At 35.3% G+C, this 23,285-nt stretch overlaps 1 protein-coding gene across 3 annotated transcripts in view; it reads left to right on the forward strand.

Moving 5' to 3' along the window:
• LOC124452685 (MAM and LDL-receptor class A domain-containing protein 1-like) overlaps window positions 1-23,285 on the forward strand; it is a 61,421-nt gene that overhangs the window by 15,314 nt on the left and 22,822 nt on the right. For all 3 annotated transcript variants that reach the window (XM_047003274.1, XM_047003271.1, XM_047003273.1), the window contains exons 25-75: window positions 103-248; window positions 694-807; window positions 926-1,013; window positions 1,134-1,277; window positions 1,541-1,672; window positions 1,820-1,944; window positions 2,329-2,419; window positions 2,641-2,784; window positions 3,140-3,408; window positions 3,605-3,758; window positions 3,846-3,989; window positions 4,197-4,468; window positions 4,616-4,850; window positions 5,305-5,456; window positions 5,679-5,883; window positions 6,202-6,342; window positions 6,484-6,752; window positions 6,891-7,050; window positions 7,216-7,359; window positions 7,672-8,166; window positions 8,307-8,563; window positions 8,799-9,293; window positions 9,916-10,168; window positions 10,450-10,715; window positions 10,881-10,971; window positions 11,052-11,195; window positions 11,302-11,522; window positions 11,622-11,889; window positions 12,246-12,511; window positions 12,596-12,911; window positions 13,149-13,312; window positions 13,407-13,508; window positions 13,653-13,743; window positions 13,901-14,050; window positions 14,918-15,171; window positions 15,313-15,406; window positions 15,631-15,771; window positions 16,008-16,273; window positions 16,595-16,874; window positions 17,237-17,420; window positions 17,724-18,031; window positions 18,312-18,574; window positions 18,876-19,125; window positions 19,303-19,477; window positions 20,250-20,482; window positions 20,558-20,716; window positions 20,931-21,188; window positions 21,358-21,620; window positions 21,795-22,026; window positions 22,488-22,744; window positions 22,922-23,159. In XM_047003274.1, coding sequence (XP_046859230.1) covers window positions 103-248; window positions 694-807; window positions 926-1,013; window positions 1,134-1,277; window positions 1,541-1,672; window positions 1,820-1,944; window positions 2,329-2,419; window positions 2,641-2,784; window positions 3,140-3,408; window positions 3,605-3,758; window positions 3,846-3,989; window positions 4,197-4,468; window positions 4,616-4,850; window positions 5,305-5,456; window positions 5,679-5,883; window positions 6,202-6,342; window positions 6,484-6,752; window positions 6,891-7,050; window positions 7,216-7,359; window positions 7,672-8,166; window positions 8,307-8,563; window positions 8,799-9,293; window positions 9,916-10,168; window positions 10,450-10,715; window positions 10,881-10,971; window positions 11,052-11,195; window positions 11,302-11,522; window positions 11,622-11,889; window positions 12,246-12,511; window positions 12,596-12,911; window positions 13,149-13,312; window positions 13,407-13,508; window positions 13,653-13,743; window positions 13,901-14,050; window positions 14,918-15,171; window positions 15,313-15,406; window positions 15,631-15,771; window positions 16,008-16,273; window positions 16,595-16,874; window positions 17,237-17,420; window positions 17,724-18,031; window positions 18,312-18,574; window positions 18,876-19,125; window positions 19,303-19,477; window positions 20,250-20,482; window positions 20,558-20,716; window positions 20,931-21,188; window positions 21,358-21,620; window positions 21,795-22,026; window positions 22,488-22,744; window positions 22,922-23,159 — 10,563 coding nt within the window. The remainder of the gene's footprint in view (window positions 1-102; window positions 249-693; window positions 808-925; window positions 1,014-1,133; window positions 1,278-1,540; window positions 1,673-1,819; window positions 1,945-2,328; window positions 2,420-2,640; window positions 2,785-3,139; window positions 3,409-3,604; window positions 3,759-3,845; window positions 3,990-4,196; window positions 4,469-4,615; window positions 4,851-5,304; window positions 5,457-5,678; window positions 5,884-6,201; window positions 6,343-6,483; window positions 6,753-6,890; window positions 7,051-7,215; window positions 7,360-7,671; window positions 8,167-8,306; window positions 8,564-8,798; window positions 9,294-9,915; window positions 10,169-10,449; window positions 10,716-10,880; window positions 10,972-11,051; window positions 11,196-11,301; window positions 11,523-11,621; window positions 11,890-12,245; window positions 12,512-12,595; window positions 12,912-13,148; window positions 13,313-13,406; window positions 13,509-13,652; window positions 13,744-13,900; window positions 14,051-14,917; window positions 15,172-15,312; window positions 15,407-15,630; window positions 15,772-16,007; window positions 16,274-16,594; window positions 16,875-17,236; window positions 17,421-17,723; window positions 18,032-18,311; window positions 18,575-18,875; window positions 19,126-19,302; window positions 19,478-20,249; window positions 20,483-20,557; window positions 20,717-20,930; window positions 21,189-21,357; window positions 21,621-21,794; window positions 22,027-22,487; window positions 22,745-22,921; window positions 23,160-23,285) is intronic.

Consider the following 23,285-nt stretch of genomic DNA (forward strand, 5'->3'; position numbering starts at 1 on the left):
TATTCGAGCAAAGTGACGTTTAAGTAAATATTCTCACAGGTTTAATTATGTTATTCTTTAATAAACGTAAATACTAATGAAACTTTCGTTGTTTTATTGAAGCTCGTGGATATTATATGTATATTGAATCATCATCTCCAAGAAAACCAAATGACACAGCTCGATTGATTTCGCCTGCTTATAGCAAAAGCACATCTTGCCTCCACTTCTATTATCACATGTATGGTCCACACGTTGGTAAACTTCAGGTAAAACTCCTCTTTATCATAACATAGTGCTGTTGTCTATACTATGATCAAGCCCTTCGAATTGCTTGTTCACATAAAACTAATTTTTTCGTTTTTACCAGTCATTTAGCTGGGGGGTTTTTTATAAAAAATGGTAAATTGATGTAAATCTAGTTATGATATGTCACAATCCTGTAATTTGCTACCATGCTACATTGTGGCATTTAGTTATTTGGCAGACCCAATTTTCTACTTTTTACAAAGAAAACTCACAAAAATAGGCTGCGTATTTTTATATAGCATGTCGTTTTACAATATTGTTTTTTTGGACGAGGGTAAGTGTTTAGGGAAAATGCAAATTGTCCCCTTTCCCCCCTGTTTTGGCGGTCCTGCCAATGTGTTGACTTTTTCCGATACGTTGTCGGGGAAATTTTCTTCAGTGCCTTCAACATTCATATCTATCCAGGTCTACGTTAAAACTGGGAATAAAATGGGATTGCCTGCGTGGAGTCGCTTTGGATCACTAGGAAACAAGTGGTATCAAGCACAAGTTGGTGTCAATTTGAATGAATCATATAAGGTTGGTAAAAGAATTTCTTCCAATAGATTTACACTATTCTAGACAGAATCGTTTTGATAATGTTTTCGCTGTTAATGATCTTGGTTCAGTAGAAGAAAATTTTATTTTTGTGTTGCAGTTTGTTATCGAGGCTGTTCGTGGGAAAAGCTTTCTTGGTGATATTGCAATTGACGATATTTATCTTATGACATCTTGTACTACTCGTGGTAGGAATTTTTCTTAAACTTTTTTAATCAATGTGTGGTTCGAGGCTGTAGTGAAATACCCTCTATTCTTTTGTTTTATGGTAATTTCAATTGATTTTGATTATTTTGGACTTTTTCCAGATTACTGTTCCTTTGAAGAACAGTTTCCTGTGAATTGTGGTTATACTCTCAGTCCAGGACCCTTGAAGTGGTTAGTAGGAAGTGGAAAGACACCATCTATAAGCACAGGTCCTTCCAATGATCACACTCTCAGAGATGCAAGAGGTAATGATTAAGTTGATTAAGGCTCTTGTTTCAAGCCATCTAGTTTGTGACCGAAAGATCTTTGTAGAGATTTGTTAAAATTTAGCATTCCGTTTAAAGATTTAGAGGTCATTTAAACTCAGGCACATGTCAGCTATTCTCTTACAGTGGAAACCAAAGTAGAAAATAATTCGAACAACGATATGTTTCGTTGAATTGCCATGAAAATAATATATGTTAGCAGGCGTTAATGTTTTCTTTCTTGAATTTTGCTTAAACTCTAGGACGTTATCTTTTTCTTGAAACGAGTAACTCTTTTGTTGGTGCTAAAGCAACATTCACTAGTCCAACATTTGATTCAAATCCTGAGGGAAGCTGTGTGACATTTTGGTATCATATGTATGGCTCAAATATAGGTAATCGTACAAACACAAATACGCATTTTTTATAATTCTACAATCTATACGAAAAACGTGTTTTTTATCTTTATAAATGTATTTATTACACCGTAGTGTTCCGACATTTAAAGTTCAACTGTTCAAACTTAAGTTATTTTCATTCAGGGACGTTAAATGTAAGAGTAAATGATGTTAGAGGATCTCTTTTGCAAACCTGGAGTAAATCTAGCACTCAAGGGAACAAATGGTTCTTAGCTCAAATTTCTATCAATTCTGCAAAACAATTTAAGGCAAGTATGAAATTTTTAAATTTTTATTGTCGTTTGTAACATACAAGGAAAATAGATGGAAGTTTGCAACAGCATTTGTTCGTTTATACACTATGCAATAAAATGTAGTGATTATGGTCTTTTTATACAAGTATAATTTTCTCAGTATCATCTTGCCTTTCTTTACTATATTTTGTGTGTGTTTTTTTTTCTGGTGAAAGAATGTTTTGTTACGATGACATGAGCACATGTTGGAAAAAATTTATATTTTGTAGCATTCTACAGCAAAAATCCATTGTAATATTACGGTTTTGTTGAACTTTTGTTTCTCCTTTAGAAAACGTTATTTTATTATTATATAAATAGTCGATCTTTCAAAGTTGAAACGTTTACATTGCTTAACAGATGACATTTGAAGGTGTTCGTGGTCGAGGATATCGTGGAGATATTGCGATCGATGATATTAATGTGTTGAAAAAGAAATGTTATGGGAAAGGTAAAACGTCTTACATAGCGTAAAAAAAACATCACAATTTTTTGACAACAAGTTTACCGCAACAAAACCTTTGGAATGGTCGTAAAATATTTACGAATATACAGTACTAGAAAGAAGAATTTCATCATGCTTTTTTTACCCCCTTTTCAATTAAACTTCTTGTTTTTCACTTTTTTTTTATTTTTTAACATTTTATATTATTCTTGTTGCCTTTCCATCAGGTACCTGTAACTTTGAATATCCGGATTACTGTTTTTGGAGAAATGACGTCACAGAAGACGATTTTGACTGGTTGATAGGTCAAGGCTCTACGCCATCGTCTTTTACAGGACCTTCGAGAGATCATACTACTGGTGGCATCTTTGGTAAGAGCACATTACCAAAACACATAGGGAAAAAACTATATATTTAAAGAGAACCTGAACTTTTGATGTGAATTTTTTCAAATGAATCCACATAATCGTATTTCCTTTTTGGTAGATGTAAAAATTTTAACTTTATAGTAGACAGTTGAATGAAAGATTTTTGGCACCTTGTTTTGATGGTCATTATTTATGATAACTTATGAAATGTTATACTTTTTATGGAAAAGACAATTTGGTCTTTATTATCAGAAGGCTTTCTTCTTATTTGGTTGATAGCCATGTATTTTTGAATTTTATTCAGTTTTACTTATTGGTGCAGATCTCGTAACAAGATTGTTTTATTATTGTCTTTCAGGTCAATATATGTTTGTGGATGCTAGCTTCAAGAGTGTAGGTAAAAAAGCCCGTCTTGTCACTGGTCGTTTCCCTCGGACAACTGGTCGGGGCTTTTGTCTCCAGTTCTGGTACAATATGTATGGTGTAAACATTGGTAAACTGAATGTTATCATAAAGAATAGAGCTGGGAATGCTACTGAAAACGTCGTTTGGACTTTGTATGGAAATCAGGGTTTCGGATGGAAACAAGGACAGGCCCCTGTGGTCAGCCGTAGTGATAGCTTTCAGGTATTTATTTCGTGAAGGATTGCAGATGATTGTCTGCAAACACACATGGTCGGTCTGGAGTAAAAAACCCTTTTACATTAAGTGAAAAATTATATAAATGTATGGGAACTAAGAAGTAATGGAGGATAAGCAGAGAAGGAAATTTTACTATAGATAATGAAAAAAATACAAAAAATTATTACTTTATACATTTCAGTTGGTGTTTGAAGCTGTACTGACTGGAGGATCAAGAGGAGATATAGCTATTGATGACATCTTATATTCTCCTGGTGCATGCAGTGTATCACCTAAAATTGCTGCACCACCCAAACCAACTACCATATTACCTACACTAAACCCTACAACACCAGGTATGTGACGATCTTTGTGTACATTGCAATGATACTGCAGTCTATTGACGTTATATAAATCTCATTGATGACGTTCTTATGTCGTAGTATTTGGAAAGTTTGGATGTTCGTTTGAAACTGGATTCTGTTCATGGAGCCATGGTTCTGGTGCACAATTCAAGTGGATTCGTAATAAGGGTTTCACTTCCTCTGTAAATACTGGTCCATCTGCCGATCATACTTTGAAAAACCGTAAGTATGGCGTAAATCGTGTTCTTAACAAATTATCGTTGGGAAAGAAAAAATAATACAGCTTGTCAATAGTGAATATGTAAGCTTTTCAAGTTTACTAAATTTTTACATGCTTATATTACGACAAGTTACCGGTATATAGTTATTTATTATAAAAGAATAATTTATATTGTCTTTGTAACGAACTGAAGATTTCTTATTTGATAGAAAATGGATATTATGTATATGCTGAAAGCTCGTCTCCACGGCAGTTTGGAGACAAGGCAATTCTCGTGAGTAAACAGATTTCCCCCAATAGTCGTCCTGGTAACTGTATCATTTTCTGGTATCATATGTATGGTGCACATATTGGTACTCTGAACATGTATATCCAAACTGTTGGTGGTGCGTTACCCAAACCTACATGGACAATGACTGGTACGCAAGGAAATAAGTGGAAGAAGGGAATGGTCTTTCATCGATCGAGTTTACCATTCAAGGTTGTTCTACTCAAAAGTCTTCTATCTTAAATTTTAAGAAATTTTTCTGAGGATTAATTTTTAGTTTACTTCCTGCCATGTTTTATTGGGGTTTTTTTTTGTATCTGGGTCAGATATTTCGTAATTATATTTTTACTTTATGTTTAGATCCTGTTCGAAGCTGTACGTGGCGTGTCATATGCTGGTGATATCGCGCTCGATGATTTAAGTATTACAAATGGCTTATGTCCACCTTTCGAATACTGTTCGTTCGAACAAAGTAAATTGTGTGGCTGGACAAATGAGCCGACAAAGGATGATTTTGATTGGACCAGAGCAAGGGGTGCTACGGCCTCCGTCAGGACAGGTCCTTCCACTGACCACACATTTGGCACATCTGCAGGTTTGTTGAACAAATAAATTTCAGCAACAGTTTGACAACTATTTAAGACCTAAAATTGCAATGAATACAAGCATTCAAAGAATTGTTAATTTATTATTTATTGTCAACAATAACTTGTGTCGTGTGATGATGTTTGTAGAATGGAATCATTGCTACCAAATTTTTTTCGACCTTGTGTTTGTCTTCAACTGCTATTGCACCTTAAATTAATTTAGTTTCGCTTCATATCTGGAGGGTTAGTGTTGATGTTGATATTGGTGTTGATGTTGATATTGGTGTTGATGAAAGGATTGTTCTTTGAATGATCTGGAAAAAACCGCCACTGTACATTTGTTTGTTTCATTGCTACGAAAAATATGTTATTTTATCTGGAAACATATTTTCATTGTAAAACCTGGAAGCACTCAATAATAACTATTATCATGATTGTATAAATGCATTTTTTTGCATTCAGGGTACTACATGTACATTGAAGCAACAGGGAAAAGAAAAGGCGATAAAGCACAACTGATATCACCTACATTTACCAAAACGTCTGGACGTTGTTTGCAATTTTGGTATCACATGTATGGTAGTAACATTGGAAGACTCAATATTTATAAAAGGGTAATCATATTTATAAGTATACATGGATTTTATCACCTACTTCATACCATTATTGCTCATTATTTGAACGGGCTAAACGCTTTAAGTATGAAAAACTTGACACATGTTTAGAAGGCCACCGTAAGCCCTCGTTCTTTAAAATAAATGGAAAGAGCTGTATTGTGGGTATTTTCGTTAAATGCTGTTTTCAGTTGTTTGATGTACAATCATTGTTAATTTCAGATTCTTCAAGTTGGCTCTCCATACAATGTTCGCGTGTGGTGGGCAACTGGGCAAAAATACAACATATGGCGTATTGCTCGAGTTTCAATAACGTCACCATCTTATGATTATCAGGCTGTTTTTGAAGGTGTTGTTGGCAGTGGATTCCAAGGAGATATTGCAATTGATGACGTCGAGCTCTTGAATGGAGTGTGTCCTCCTCCTGGTGCGATAATCACTACTCTATGACTAACTACTTTAAAATGATAATCTTTAATAAACCAATTCAGTAATTCCAGTCTATTTATTCAGTTATTGGATGAGGTTTAGCAAGATGTCGACAATAATCATCCAAAGCTTATACTTATATCTTATGTTGTTGCACTGAAACAGATAATAACTTTTACACTATGTCTACGGATGAATTTATACAACAAATGCTTTAGATAATGCGATTCTTTACTCTTGGTCAATTAGAGATTATGAGAGTAACTTGAAACTGGAAATGGTATTTATGTTTTCATAAATGTCACTTTTCTTTAAGGTGATTGTGATTTTGAGCGAGATACCTGCACATGGACCAACTCCCTCATTGATGACAAGTTTGATTGGACTCGGCGCAAAGGCAGTACATCTAGTTCCTCGACAGGACCGTCTGTGGATCACACGCTACAAAATAACTCAGGTTCATTAAAACGACAAATTTAAAAAACATATAAACGAAACTGCCCTTAGTTTTCAACAAAATATCGTTCGTTCGTATTGGTCATGATTAATGAGTTGAGGTACGACATATTAAAAACTTATTTCTCTTGCTTTTTCCCAGGTTATTATATGTATATAGAAGCGTCTTCTCCGAGAAAACAAGGAGAAAGAGCACTTTTGACGTCAGAAGAATTCTTCAAAACGTCATCATCAGGTCGTTGTGTAAAATTTTGGTATCACATGTATGGCTCTGGGATTGGTGCTCTGAAAGTGTACTACAAGACGAACGCTACAAAACAGGTTATCTGGGGATTGAATGGACAACAATCTGCTCATCTAAAGGACTGGAAATTCGGGCAGGCTCCTATAAGAAGCAACGTTGTTTATCAGGTAAACTAAGAATATGTTGTTTGTTGTTCAGAGATTTTTGGTTATCGTTAAATAGAAATTTTTTCTCTTGCTATTGTCGTGGTGTTTTTAGACCTTTTAATTTATTTAGTTATGTTTTAGTTTATATGCTTTTCCTAGATTCTATTTGAAGGGACTATTGGTAGGTCCTTTACAGGTGACATTGCTATTGATGATATTCAGTTTGCTAGCGGAGCATGCTCTATTTTACCTGTTTCTGTCACGGTTACTCCGGTCACATTTGCGACTCTTGCACCAACTACTGCTGGCTCAACTCCAGGTGATTTTTCTCCGTTCTTTTTAAGTCAGTAATAAGGCAAAACTTGGGGAAATAATTTTCTGTATCCGTTAGATTACATTAGACTTGGTTCTTAAATTACACTGATATTGCTACATTAGTTTATCGTTTACTATTTTTCTTACAAGTTTATAATTTGTATTTAAGCTCCATCACCGAGCGATTGCAACTTTGATACTGGAATCTGTTCTTGGAAACACGATAGAACGGGGGACATTCAATGGAAACGACAAAATCGAGGAACACCAAGTCTTTTCACGGGCCCCAACTACGATCATACGACTAATAATGGTACAGTGGAACTTCAATGATATTGTTCTTTCTACTTTTTCTGTTTGAGATGTTTTTAGATTATTAATTTGAAGCATTGCAATGCTTTTCTTTTTTCTCTTGGAAGCTTTTTCATATCTTGGCGATAAATATGAAATATACTCTTTAGAGAGAGTTTAAACAATACATAAAGTTTTTTTATGGCAGATATTCAATGTTGTCAAAGCTTGTCCTCAATACCTTACAATGACTTTAACTGGTCGCTGTGACACATTATCTCCTCTCCTGTCTGTTAAAAAGGTCGTGAATACAACTCAATGGTTTTCTTTCTAGGCTCGGGTTATTATCTTTACATCGAGGCGTCGTTACCTGGCCAGCCCAACGATACAGCTAGATTGCTCAGTCCACTGTTACAATCAACGAATCTGAGATGCTTGCAGTTTTGGTATCACATGTATGGTTTTGATGTAGATAATTTCAACGTGTACATAAAATCTAGTGGAAAGCTTGGTAACCCTGTGTGGACACGTCGTGGAAATCAAGGCAACATTTGGCGTCATGCAACTGTATCGATAACCAGTCAAAATCAATATCAGATAGTGTTCGAAGGTGTTATCGGGAAAAGCTATCGGGGAGACATTGCATTGGATGACGTCACTTTGCAAAAAGGACAATGTCCTTCTCAGTCTCTGTGCACCTTTGATGATCCAGGTTTATGTGGATGGAGGAATGTCCTAGGTGACAACTTTGATTGGACAAGATCAAACAGTGGTACCTCGAGTTTCGGGACTGGACCTAGTAATGATCATACCTATGGCACTGATCAAGGTATTTAGAACTTTCATTCCAGCATTCTTTTTACTGTCTAATGTAGAAAATATTACAACATGTGTCAATTTTCATTTTTCATGAATGATAAGCCGAGGTTTGTAAAAATCTTTGTCCTTCAAATTTCAAATTTTTTCTAGGCTTTTACATGTATATTGAAGCATCTTCCCCTCGATCAAAGGGCAATAAAGCATTGTTAGAGAGTCCATTAATGAAATCAACCTCGGGCAAGTGCCTGCGTTTCTGGTATCATATGCTCGGTACAGATATTGGCCGATTGAACGTACTTTTAAAATCTGGGAGCAATCGTGGCAATGTTATATGGACGATGACTGGTGACCTTGGTAATGTTTGGAGGGTTGGTGAAGTTACCGTCAAGAGTACATCACAATTTCGAGTAAGATTTGTCAGCCATAAGTTAAGATAGCGATTCCTTTTGTTTTGTTTTCTTCATCTCAAATGAAATGCAGTCGATGACTTGATTATAGCAAGTTGAATTGTGTTTAATTCGTTAAAGTTGAACAAACGACTGTGTTTACCCACCTCTGCTTGTGTGGGTAAAACACGAGTAACATCTTTGCTGTATATCTATTTTTACAAGTTTACGTATACTTATCGATTAATGTTTATAGATAATATTCGAAGGCAGAGTAGGATCTGGAGTTTTTGGTGACATTGCTATTGATGATGTTCTTATCTCGAACGGCGCATGCGTAGATCCTGGAAATTGCGATTTTGAAAACGGTCTATGTACGTGGGTGAACGTGAAATCTGATGTCATCAATGATAATTTTGATTGGATAAGAGCCAGTAAAACGTCATCTATTGGAACAGGACCATCTACTGATCATTCTACTGGAACAAAAAAAGGACACTTTATTTACATTGAAAGCTCCTTTCCACGACAATGGGGTGACAAAGCGCGTTTAGAGTCTGAAGTTTTATCTCCAACATCTGGGAAGTGTATGCAATTCTGGTTTAACATGAACGGTGATGGCATTAATAAATTATCGATATTACTGAAAGTTGTTCAACAGTCTGAGTCGCGTGTATGGACGTATGGAGGTAATAGGGGTGATAAATGGATACAAGGTCAAATCCCTATCAAGAGTTCAAAACCATTTGTGGTAAGATTTTTAAATTTATTTTATTATTTGAGAATTTTCAGTTTTGTAGATTTTTATTCATGCAGTTATTTTGCTTGTGATAGATTTTAATAGAAATGTTTTTATTACTCATGAAGTTAATGCATGCTCGTTTCCTGATACATTAATCAAAATTAATTGTGAGATTATGGAGAAAGAAAATAAATGTATGAAACATTTTATGATTGATTCAAATTAGCTACAAGTCAAAATGCATTGTTTTTTCTGAAACTTTGAACAGTCCTTGGATCACTAGTTTTTTCTGATTTGTTGCCTTCCAAGCCAAAAAACCAGTTTATCATCATCATCATCATCTTTCTTTTTCATGTCAATAGTAAATACTGTGAAATCTCGGGTAAAGCCTTAACTGATCTATAAAATATCATGTTTTACTCACTATCAAAGTGATAAATTAAGTATATTTATGCTTAATCACCATGTTCACTCTAGCTTACGTGTAAAAGATCAATTATATCGATTTCCTATGTATCATTCTCACTGTATGTAACATGATTATAAAGTGATCATTTACGATGAGGATATTTTTCGGATAGTTGTTGTCATTGCAAATGTTCTATTATAAACGAGTCTTTGCATATTGTAGATCGTGTTTGAAGGAACCAGCGGTTATAATCATCTAGGTGATATTGCAATTGATGATATAACAATTGCCACTACCTCTGTTCCGTGTGCAGTTTTGCCAGGAGATGCCATACCCTTCGGATGTAATTTTGAATACGATAGTTGTGGTTGGAGACTTGGTTTTTCTCCTGGCTCATACAAATGGAAGAGGCAAAGCGGAACTCAAGCAACACAGTCTAGAGTAGGAACACGAATAGATCATACAATTGGAAAAGGTAATCAATCATTTTTAGAAGTCATTGAGCTTTCAGGATAGCTGGAGTGATGATGGTATTAGAAATGGCATAACCAGGCCTTCTACGTCATATTTTTTTCGATGGTTAATGTTTTTAAATTGACATCACAAAACTAAAGCTTATGGACCGACGACATTATTGTGGTCAAATGAACTTTTTACACGTTTTAATATTATTTACTGTATCATATGACGTCATCATGACGTAACCATGAGAAATATTTGTTAAGTGTTCTAGTAAATTCTTTGTTTTTTTCGTAGCTGACGGTTCTTACGTGTTTGTGAACACCCGTGGATATCCGTCAAGCACGGCAACATTGACCAGTCCTACTGTAAAAGTTGATGGCAATAAAACCATTAACTGTCTAACATTTGCTTATCATATGCACGGTGCATCAGTCGATATGCTTAATGTGTACATACTTAGTGGCTCAGGAAATAAGAGAAAAGTCTGGAGTCGACTGGGAACACAGGGGGATCGGTGGATACTTGCGGAAGTTCAACTTAAGATCATCCAGCATTCTAACGTAAGTGGTCAATATCTTAGTTTGTTGATTGAAAGTCCTACAAACAAAGAATGAGATGTTCTATCTAAGTAAATCATTGAATATCACTGGCTATTAGTGTTGTTATTGACAATGGAAAACTATTCGAGTTATGGATACGCTTTTGCCAACTTATTTTTTACCTAGATTATTTTTGAAGCTAAAAATGGTTCTCAGTTTGATGGAGCTATTGCTATTGACGACATCGATTTAAAAGTTGGAAGTTGCCCGAGTTTGGGTGAGTTGTAAAAAATGTATAGGATTGATGAGTTGATGTAAGTGATATGAATGACGCATGAACTTGTCTTGATTATATAGGATCGTGTGGATTTGAATCGGCGTCGTTATGTCACTACACTGTTACGCCATCCTCGAAAGGAATGAAATGGATTCGAACCGGGAGTGGTACACCTTCATTATTCACAGGTCCTAACTATGACCACACGTACGGAACAGAATTTGGTACGTAATAATTTTATGTGTGACATCATCATTATCATCATCATCGTCATCATCATCGTCGTCATCATATATTGGTGAGATTTTACTTGTCGCCTTGTTTTGGCAGGACATTTCATGTATGTTGAAGCAAGTGGCTTTACTAAGGGAGAAAAAACGTCTCTGAGCTCAAATTACTACAGAAGTCAAACATTGTCACAATGTCTGACGTTCTGGTACCATATGCGTGGGAAAGACATTGGAACGTTGAATGTGTACACTGGTATATTTCGTCGCAGGCTTTCCTGGTCAAAGACTGGCGACCAAGGAAATCTATGGCGTAAAGCGCAGGTATGATAAGAAGATCAATTGGATAGATTATGACTTCTTTAAATCATGATTTGTTTGAAAATTTTTATGCCTAATATTTTTATTTTGTTTTTGTTTTAGGTACCTCTTTCCAACATTTTAAAAGTTACTAGGATAAGGTTTGAAGGTGTTAGAGGAGGTGGATATCAAGGAGATATTGCAATTGATGACGTCAGCTTAGAAGATGGTTCTTGTCCTCTTCCTGGTGATTGCAACTTTGAAAAAGGAAGATGCACTTGGCTTGAAGTTCGTGATGGTAGTGACACTTTCGATTGGCAACTTGGTAGTGGCTCAACCCAAAGCTTTAGTACTGGACCTAGTAATGATCACACGTTCAATAATCTTCAAGGTGAGTTTTTTATATAAGGATTTTCTAATTGAAGAATGATCAAGAATCAAATTGGAACGTTAAAGGCCAAATTCCAATTATAAAATACATATATTTTTATGACAGCTAAAAATTTACTATTTTGTGATACATCTGCAGCAGATCCCTTTGTAATTAAATACAGTCGTCGTTGTTGAAGACAGTGATAGGATTATTATGGGTAGAAATTCATAATGTTGTTTTCACGAATTCAAAGTTTGAACTACAAGTCAAGACAGTCATTGTGCATCATTGTTCATTTTAACTTTGTCTATGAAGGAAAACTTGCCTTTTCTATTGTAAGTGATAATGCTCAAGTTCTTTAATTTCATTTTTAGGTCAGTATCTTTTCATTGAATCCTCTTTACCTCGTCGCCCTGGTGATTTCGCGCGTATACAGAGTGAGATGTTTTCTCCTACACCGAGCCAAGGTCGCTGTATGAAGTTTTGGTACCATATGTTTGGTGGTGATATTGGTAATCTTACTGTTTATATGAATATTAGTGGATCCCAACAGTTGCTACCCATATGGAGAGTCTCTGGAAATCAAGGCAATAAATGGTTGAATGGAAAACTGCCTTTAAAATCAACGGCAAATTACATGGTATGTTAGGCGTCGTCGACAGATTTCATATAATCTTTCACCGTGTTAATGTAAAATATGGAATCATTGTTTTTCTTTTCACAGTTGGTTATTGAGGCTGTACGAGCATCTGGTTATAAAGGTGATATTGCTGTGGACGACATTTCGTTTACTAATGATGCATCTTCCTGTTCAGTTTATCCTTCCGGGGCTGGAAGTGTGAATACTAACACGCCCGCCCCCACTGCTGCCACCACTTCTGGTCCTACCTCTGGTAATCAAGGAAATAACTGCAATTTTGAACTGAAGAATCTTTGCAGTTTTACTCAAGACCGTAGTGATCATTTCAATTGGACTGTTCATAAGGGGCACACGTCTTCCTTCAACACGGGGCCTAGTACTGACCATACTCTTGGAACTGGTGAGTTACTGTCTATGTCTTTCATGAAATGGAGGGATAGTTATGGTCATTTAATGATTATACAACTTGGAGAGTTATTTAGAGAATGTAGCGTGGTGAAGTAGAGGGAGTGGGCTTTCAATAGGCTCCGCGGTCCCATGATTTCAAGATTGTCAAATATAGCATAGTATAAGAATTTTTTTAACAGAGGTGTTTTTCTTATTATAAAAATAAAATTTCTCTAAATTTTTTTTGTAGCTGCTGGTCACTATGCGCATATAGAATCATCTTCCCCGAGAAAACCAGATGATACTGCAAATTTGATCAGTCCTTCAATGAATCGACCAAACGGCGTGGGCTGTTTAATATTTTGGTATCATATGCATGGAGCAGATATAAATTCATTGACCGTATACAAAAAGGTAAGTGCATTTTGAACATTTTATATGATAAACTTCGTGATGAAAAACCCCGGCTGCCATAAAATTTTCTTTTTTTTTCAAAATGTTCTTGCAGTCAGGATCTCAAAACACTTCATTGTGGAAACGAGTTGGTACTCAAGGAAATGAATGGCGTGAAGCAATTGTTACTCTCGCACAGGATTCACAATCTTTTCAAGTTTGTTGACGTTTTTTGTTGCTATTTTGTACAAAAGGAATTTTTGAAGGAATATTTCAATTGAACGCCCAGAGTTGGCTTTATGATTTCTTTTGTTTTCATGTCGAACTATTCCTTAAATTCAAAACTTTATGTTACTTTTAGATTGTATTTTCGGGTAAACGTGGTAAATCCTACAAAGGAGACATTGCAATCGACGATATACAATTCACAAAGACGAATTGTCCAGCTACAGGTAGAGGATCATAAGTTATATTGATGATGGGTTTTTTAATATCTTTGGCCGTTGTTTTGAAACAAATTCTTACTCGTTAATGAACTTTGAATGAAAATTTTTTTCTCTAACTGATCTTTTTATCTGTTTCTTGTGCTGAATATGTTTTCATTTTAAGCTGAATGTACATTTGAAGACCATGGGGACAGTAATCCGCAATGTGGTTGGAGAAACCAGTTAGATTCCTATCAATGGAAACGTAATAATCAAGGCACTCCGAGCTCTGATACCGGACCTTCATTCGATCACACATCTGGGACAGCACAAGGTTGGCGTATTGTTTTAGTGTACGATCGTTGGATAAATGTTATGTTGGTGTATTAAATCATTGTGAATGTTTGTAATGTTAGTCTGTTAATTGCAGGTGCAGATAAATTCTCATTTCGAAGGCAATTACATATTTTATTAAATACCACCACCATTTGCAATTAAGTATTACCATGCACGTTTTTATTGAAACATTAGCAAAATTGAAATAAATTACTAAATGCACATTCATTAACCAAAAAACAAATGAAAATTTTTTTAAAAAGATAATAACCTTTTCATTATGCAAGGTTCACTCATCTGTGCGACTGAACAAAACTCCATAGTAACCCAATGATCTTGCAACTTTAGCTAGGATAACGATGCCCGAAACACACACACCTTGGAAAATATGCACCCCTCCTATCAAATGACCATTGATCCGCCCCGACTTATTGTATGTAAATGTTTGTAATGTTTGTGTGTTAAATTATAAATGTATGTAAATGTTTGTAATGTTTGTGTGTTAAATTATAAATGTATGTGAATGTTTGTGTGTTAAATTATAAATGTATGTGAATGTTTGTAATGTTTGTGTGTTAAATTATAAATGTATGTGAATGTTTGTAATGTTAGTGTGTTAAATGTATTTGAATGTTAGTAATGTTGGTGTATTAAATACAGGTGAATGTAATGCTGGCATGTTAAATGTTTTTGAATTTTATTAAAATATATTGTGAGTGTTGTAGAAATCTTGAGAAAGCACTTTTGTAAATTTTACTGCACTTTCATATGTTTTCCAGGAAATTATATGTAAATTTTACTGCACTTTCATATGTTTTCCAGGATATTATATGTAAATTTTACTGCACTTTCATATGTTTTCCAGGATATTATATGTATATCGAAGCTACGGGGGCGAAAGTGAATGAAACGGCAGTGATTGCAAGTCCGAGTTACAAAGCAGCCACTCTGGGTCATTGTTTCAGTTTTTGGTATCACATGTACGGAAATGACGTGGGGACACTGAATGTTTATCAAAAGTTTGGCAACAAAAAGTATTTCTTGTGGACAATGAATGGAAATCGCGGCAACGAGTGGAAGAAAACAGAAATTACTATCAAAAACAACGATCCTTATCAGGTTATATTTAATTTAAATGAAATAGTTGATGATGAAAGTTATGTTTTCAAGTTGTTCAAATTGAGCTTTGGTTACTTGATTTCTCGCACAATCGTTTCAAACAAACCTTTGATGAATAATGGAGTATTTTTTTTTATATAGATTTTGATCGAAGGCAAACGAGGCAAAGGATATAGAAGCGACATTGCTATCGATGACGTGAAACTTTCAAAAGATGGTCCATGTGTATTACCAGGTAGTCAGTTAATATGCGTCAACAGTGCGTGAAATATTTTTCCCGTCTTATAAATCTTGATTTCTACGTTGTCTACTTGGAAAATTAAAATTTTTAATTTCATTAATCTTTGCAATCCGGCTCTGTTAGCATTTATTGGGAGTAAGTTTTTACGTCATGATTAGTCAGCATCAGTTGGTATTGAATTATTGGTCGACATGTTTTCATTTTTCTGTTTGATTTAGGTGCATGTGATTTTGAAAAGGGAACTTGCAGCTACCACAATACTAGAATGGAGGACGACTTTGATTGGATAAGGGGACAAGGAAGAACATGGAGTTATGGAACTGGTCCTTCTGTTGACCACACCTTGAAAAGTAGTCTTGGTAACTTGAGTGGATTGTGTTATTTTGTTTGTAGATCTTTTTAATATTGAACACATTTCTGACGTTCGTACTTACCTAAAAATTACAAACTATTCACTTTTTTTGTGCTTGTTTAACGATGTGACTATTTACATCAAGAAAGATGGTTAATATGTGATGGATCAAAGTCATTTTTAATAATCATAAGCCTGATGCTGGATAATCAACTTATTCTTGTATGCACTTCATATTTTCAGGTAGTTACATGTACATCGAAGCATCGCTACCTCGTCAGAAAGGTCACAAAGCTCGTCTAGTCAGTCAAGAATTTCAACCAACTTCCTCAATAAAATGTCTAAAGTTCTGGTTTCACTTTAACGGTGCTAGCATAGGTAAACTTAACGTTCTTGTGAAGACGGGTCCTGGGAATAAATCTGAAGAAATGGTTTGGACGTTGGGTTCGAACTTTGGTAACCAGTGGTTGAGCGCACAGACTCCAGTACAAAGTAAAAAGATTTTCCAGGTAAAATATATACAGATAAACGTTGGTTATAGACGTTAAAGATTTTTTGTGGTCCAATTCAAGTACAATTGTTATGAATCTTTGGAAAATGTTATTTGTATCATAATCGTCTTGTGAAAATCAAAACAAAGTGTTTCAATATTTACCAATTCAACATTTACCTGGAGCAACAAATAAGCACTTAAAATTATCAAGCTTTACTTAATTTGAGATATTTTCGAGTGACCAGTTTATGATTGATTGAGACATTCGATGTCAATAAAGTCAGTTTGCCTTGTGTCAATAAAAAAATACTCATTCTAGATGTTTGTCGTTTCTTAGATTGTATTTGAAGCTGTTGTTGGAACTAGTTTTCAGGGTGATATTGCAATCGACGATATAAGTCTTGTTAGCAGTAGTTGTCAAGTACTTCCTGCCATAGCTATTCCACCCACACTTCCACCAACTCCACCTTTGCCTTTGAATTGCACGTTTGAGCGTGGATTGTGTAATTGGCAAAACTTGAAAAATGGTGATGACTTTGATTGGACGAGAATTAAAGGAAAAACACGTTCCTATGGCACTGGACCAAGTGCTGATCACACAACAAAGACTAATAAAGGCATGTTTCATATGACACGGTCTTATCATTGAAAAATATTCTTAATTCTCTAGTGCTCTGCGTTACAAATGTGAAACGATCAGGAAGCTAAATAAAAATGAATTGAGAAAAAAAATTTGGGCTCTTAAGGGACAACTTGATATCTTCCTTCAGAACTGGTAGTTTAGAACATAACACTAAACTAAGTTCGAAAGTTATATTGTACAGATTTAGCTTGTTTAGTTTAAGGGTTCTCCTGTGGTAACTATGCAAAAAGTGGTATGTCAATGCCGTTACGCGATGGATTATTTAAAGTTTTGTTGTAAAGTTATCTCTATTTTTGTGCAAGAGTTGAAAACATGTTTTCTATCTAAAAATTTCAGGTTATTATGTTTACATCGAGACGTCATCTCCTCGCTCACTCGGACATAAAGCTCGTTTAGAAAGTGGCTCGATAGCTCCAACTACGGGGACTTCTGGAAAATGCTTTGTATTCTGGTTTCATATGTGGGGTGCCAACGTCAACACATTAAATTTATATACTCGTACAAGGGGTCTGCTAAAAAAGTAAGTGTTTGGGCAAAGAAATTGAGCGTTTTGACGTATTTGTAGAAAGTACTTTCACGTTTCTTGGGATTAGTGTATTTGCTGCTTTGCACCGTTGCTCTTGTTAATACAGTTGTTTGCATAAAATCTTTGTATAAGCTACAGCTAAAATCGAACCAGGGCAATGTTTTTTTGAAAATGCGAATAAGTGGGCTTTGCTGTTTGTTTTTATGTTGTAGGAATATTTTTGTCGATTCATCAATTATTAAATCATACTACAAATAACTGTTTGCTTGGTATTAATGTAAAATTTCCTATTATTAGGATCTGGAGTCGTACTGGTACCCATGGTAATCAATGGCGCAAGGCACAGCTAACTCTCTCCAGTACACAAACGTTCACCCTCGTATTTGAAGGCATCCGTGGAAATTCGTATCGAGGAGACATAGCCATTGATGATATTACGTTGGCTGATGGGAAGTGTCCGCCTTCGTGGCACTGTGACTTTGGTGATGGTTGGTGTCATTATGTAAACATAAATGGCGACCAGTTTGACTGGACACGAAAAAAAGGAAGGACATCTTCTATTGGTACCGGACCTTCTGTTGATCACACTACTGGAACAAGCAATGGTATATAGTTAGTCTTTCTTGATTGTCATCTAGTTTTTTTGTGGATTGTCGCTTGTAGTAAAATTTCGTGAGCGATTCTTATGCTTTTTATTGAATAGCTATCCAGTATAAATACTTCATAATTTATGTGTCTGCTTACGACATCAATATCTGCTTGAAGTAAACAACATACTTGTTGCGTAACCTTAAATACTATCTCATATGAATAATTTTTATACAATTTTGGTATTAGTAGTTATTCCGTACTGTTTTATAAAAATACAATTCTTTGTTTTTGCAGGATATTATGTATACATTGAAACAAGTTCTCCTAGAAAGAATGGCGACCGAGCTTGGCTTGTTAGCCGTACCTATCCACCTACACCAAAGGGAAAATGTCTGAATTTTTATTATCATATGTATGGATCAGACATAAATACACTTAAAATTCATGTCACGCCAGTTAGTGCGCCTAGTGGTAAAACTGTTTGGACTAAGATTGGTAACAAAGGAGATAAGTGGCATCATGGACAGGCTACCATGATTTCAACGGTCTCTTATAAGGTTTGTTATCTTGTGTCAACTTTGGAAAGGAAATCTTTTTTTTTGTTTGTTTATTTTATCCTTTGCTGGTAGCCATGCAAGCAATCTACCATCATCTCATAAAAAGCCAATAAAGATTTTTTTCATGATTACAAGATCCAATGCACTTTAAATCTCTAGGTTATTCAACCATCATACTCGTGGTTTACTCACATTAGACTGGCATTTAGGATATTAGTAACGTTATTTCTCTTGTAACTCGTTCAAATGGTCTGCTTCTATTTTTGATTTCTAACTGAAGAAATCACGATTTTCTCTTCAGGTTTACTTTGAAGGTATTGCAGGGAAGAGTTACAGAGGTGATATTTCATTAGACGACATTTGGGTAGATGAGAAGCCATGCCCACCCCCCGGAAGTTGTACTTTTGAACGTAGTTTTTGTACATGGGCAAATCAACCCAATGGTAGAAACAAGACAATTCAAGATGACTTTGATTGGACTATTGGCAGTGGAGGGACCTACAGTTATAACACTGGACCATCAAGTGATCACACAACTGGCTCAGCTCTCGGTACGTTTTACATTATGACAAAATACAATAAGTATCCTCACTTACATAGACGCTTAATCACAATTGCTGCGTATGCATGTTTGAACGTAATTCAAACTTAGATGTAATTATTTCAAACGTCAAATAAACAATATTTTTATTTTATTCCTACTAATCATTGTTTGTATTCTTTTCCAGGTAAATATGTCTATATTGAAACGTCATCGCCACGAAAGAATGGCGATCGTGCTGTTTTAGAGAGTGATATGTTTGACAACACTACCGGGAAATGTTTCAGTTTTTGGTATCACATGTATGGCCGTCATATTGGATCCCTTAACATCTATTTGCGAGACACTACAGGAAGTAAAATGTGAGATTAAGATCAAATTTGCTGAATTTACAACAATTATTTGATTATGACTCGAATATTTTAGAAATCTTGCGATCTTCTTGTTTGGCCTCCATTGTTGTAGACATGTTTTGTGATACATTCTTTAAGTCGCAAGTTGTAAAGATGATTTGTGATGTTTTCTTTATGTGAAATGTTGTAAAGATGACTTGTGATGTTCTCTTTATGTGAAACGTTGTAAAGATGACTTGTGATGTTCTCTTTATGTGAAATGTTGTAAAGATGACTTGTGATGTTCTCTTTATGTGAAACGTTGTAAAGATGACTTGTGATGTTCTCTTTATGTGAAACGTTGTAAAGATGACTTGTGATGTTCTCTTTATGTGAAATGTTGTAAAGATGACTTGTGATGTTCTCTTTATGTGAAACGTTGTAAAGATGACTTGTGATGTTTTCTTTATGTGAAATGTTGTAAAGATGACTTGTGATGTTCTCTTTATGTGAAGTGTTGTAAAGAGGACTTGTGATGTTCTCTTTATGTGAAACGTTGTAAAGATGACTTGTGATGTTCTCTTTATGTGAAACGTTGTAAAGATGACTTGTGATGTTCTCTTTATGTGAAATGTTGTAAAGATGACTTGTGACGTTTCGCATACTTTATGTTCATGTGTTTGTTAGAAATGCTAAATTTTTTATGATATATATTTATAATCCACTTGATCGATAAAATCAACTACATAATTCTTTCGTTTTTGATGGTCACGACAAGCTTTATATTGTACTTTATTTCAAGACTTGTTTGGTCCCTGAAAGGCAACCAAGGCAATGTGTGGAAACAAAGTGAAGTGACTCTCGTCAGTAAAAAACCATTTCAAGTATTGATTGAAGGAACACGAGCTTTTAGTTACACTGGGGATATTGCTCTTGATGATATTTTCTTCCAAGATGGCAATTGTGTGGGCCTTTGTTCGTCTGTCTTACCTACAGCTAGGGTTAATTGTGGATACTTTGGTATATCCGCTGGAGGTATGCATGATTTAACGTACTTATTTCTCATTATTGAATTTTTCTACATCACAAATTCCCTGTTTTATTCTTTAGAATGCATCACAAAAAGAGGCTGTTGTTATGATAGTAGTGTTCAAAATGCACCATTTTGTTATTTCCATCCTGCTACATGTCAATCCGTTCATGTTGCTGCGAGGCATCCCTGTGATCCATCTACAACAATTACTTCGCGTTCTATATGTAAAAATAAAGGTATTTTACATCAGAAAGGTTTAATGATAATACCTATTACGCAGGAGAGGTATAAGATGTTATTTGAAATGGCTTTACTATTGCATTATAATAAAATGTAAAAGACAATCATATGATACAATATATTGCACAACTGTGTGTGATTTGTGTTTTGAATGAAATGGATGAAGGTTGTCATTGATATATTTACTAAATACTATGTTTCTTAATGTAGGTTGTTGCTTTGATGACAGTCACAAAAATTCCATCGTATGCTTTAAGCATCCTCGTCAACCCACTCCATTCCCTACAACCCCCCCAACTACTCCACAAACTACTATAGAACCAATCCCTTATCAATGCGATTTTGAGAAAGACTTATGTTATTGGATTAATCATAATGATAATCACATGGACTTTATCCGACAAAGTGGAAGCACACCTTCTGTTCGGACTGGACCAAAGAATGATCACACGTTGGGTAGCAAACTTGGTAAGGTTTTGCAGCTCCGTGCATGTATACATTTAATTAGTTTATTTTTGAAACAGCACGATATCTCTAGAGAAAGCATACAAGTTATGAAATATGAATTATGTAACTTCTCAAGTATCTTTCTTGCGATTTTTCCTCTTGAGAGATTGTTCATTGTGTATCTTTTCAGGTCACTATGTATACATAGAGACATCTTCTACTAGTGAAAACGATACAGCGTTGTTAATTACTCAAAGTTATACGGGCAACAGTGGCAAGATCAGATGTCTACAGTTTTGGTATCATATGTATGGTGCCCATGTTAACACCCTGTCAGTTCACATTAAACCTTATGGTCAGAAGATGAATCCTGCTATTTGGCAAAAGTCTGGAAACCGTGGAGATAAATGGCGGTACGCGCAAGTCCGAATAAACGCTAACTCAACCTACAAAGTAAGTTATTATAAGCTGAGATTTAAGGTTCACTGACTTTGACTAAGTTTACAATTATTTTAGTCGAGATTCAGTTTCTAGTCTTTGAAAAAGACAAGTTAGACTCTTGTAAACCAAAGTTGATGCTGCAGGTTTAGTCGTGCAAATGATGAAATTAATTTTTTCATATTCCAGATCGCTTTTCAAGCAACGGCTGGCTCTAGTTATCAGGGCGATATTGCTTTAGATGATATCCAAATTCCTTTCAGTGAATGCCCACCTTTACCTGAATGTGAATTTGAAACACCTGATATTTGTCAGTTTTCACAAGATGTTGCTGATGACTTCAATTGGACAAGAAGCTCTGGGAATACACGCAGTCAAAGCACTGGACCAAACAACGATCATACTTACCAGACAAGCGAAGGTACATGTTTATCATTAATTATGACATTTAGAAACAAAGAATCTTTAAGTATTTATCATGTTTGGAGACACATAACCTCCCCTTACCTTTAGTAAGCTAGTGTTTTTTCATTGAGCATATTCATTTAAGGTTGTTTTATTTCTATTTAAAACATTTGATTGTCAAACTGTTTTGGATTTCATTATGTTTGGCCGTGCATCGAAAATGAAATCACTGAAATTTCATTCGCGTGCAGTTGTGCAAATTTTCTTCACTGAAAGATATTTGTGTCGTTTTTTTGTGATTTTTCTCGTGTTTTATTTTACTCAAATTGGTTTTTTTTTCTTGCTCAAAATACTATGGAATTTAAAAAGTCAAAGGATGTACAACAATTTATCATTCAATTTGCTCATTTTCAATAGTCTATCATTTCATTCCTGAACAGATGTTAATTTGTGTTGTGGTATTTTCCCATTTTTCAGGTCACTATATGTTTATTGAGACAAGTTGGCCACGAGTCTCCGGCGATCGCGCCCGACTTGAAACAACGCTGTACAAAGCTACAGTTGGATCATGTGCTCGATTTTGGTACCACATGCGTGGTAAGGGTATTGGCGTACTCAATATTTACGTTAAGAAGGGTGGCTCACTGGGGGCTCGTGTTTGGAGTGACAGCGGAAATTATGGTGACAAATGGATGAGGAAAATGCTTACAGTCACTAGTGCACAACCATGGCAGGTGTGTAGTGCTAAGCTGTTTTTCTGGTTAAAAGCGTCGGTGATTTTGTGTAAAGTGGCTGTTTTGGTTGTATGAGTAAAAATAATGAATGTGACTTTTCAAGTTTTTAAAACTACCTAAATGTTTCTGTGAATTTTGTGTGTTTATTTAGAAATATTTCTTCTTTAAATTTATTAGTTAGTCTTCGAAGGTGTTCGTGGTAACTCTTATCAAGGTGATATCGCTTTGGATGATGTGGAAATAACTCACAATGGAGCATGTCCCACTCTTGGATCATGTGACTTTGAAGATGATCTTTGCACATACAGCAATGAACCAAATAATGATGATTTTGACTGGGAAAGAAACTCGGGCGGGACGTATAGTATTGGGACTGGACCGAGTACAGATCATACTTACAATACTAAGGGATTAGGTACGTACCGATTCAATAGAACTTATGGTTTACTGAAGAGGATATAAAATTGTATATATATCGGAGTAGGTTGTGTCCATTTTAAATTTTAAGCTCATTTCCCCGTAGGAACTTACATATTATGAA

The sequence above is a fragment of the Xenia sp. Carnegie-2017 genome, unplaced genomic scaffold, assembly GCF_021976095.1.
Source record: "Xenia sp. Carnegie-2017 unplaced genomic scaffold, XeniaSp_v1 HiC_scaffold_25, whole genome shotgun sequence".
NCBI classification, from domain to species: domain Eukaryota; kingdom Metazoa; phylum Cnidaria; class Anthozoa; order Malacalcyonacea; family Xeniidae; genus Xenia; species Xenia sp. Carnegie-2017.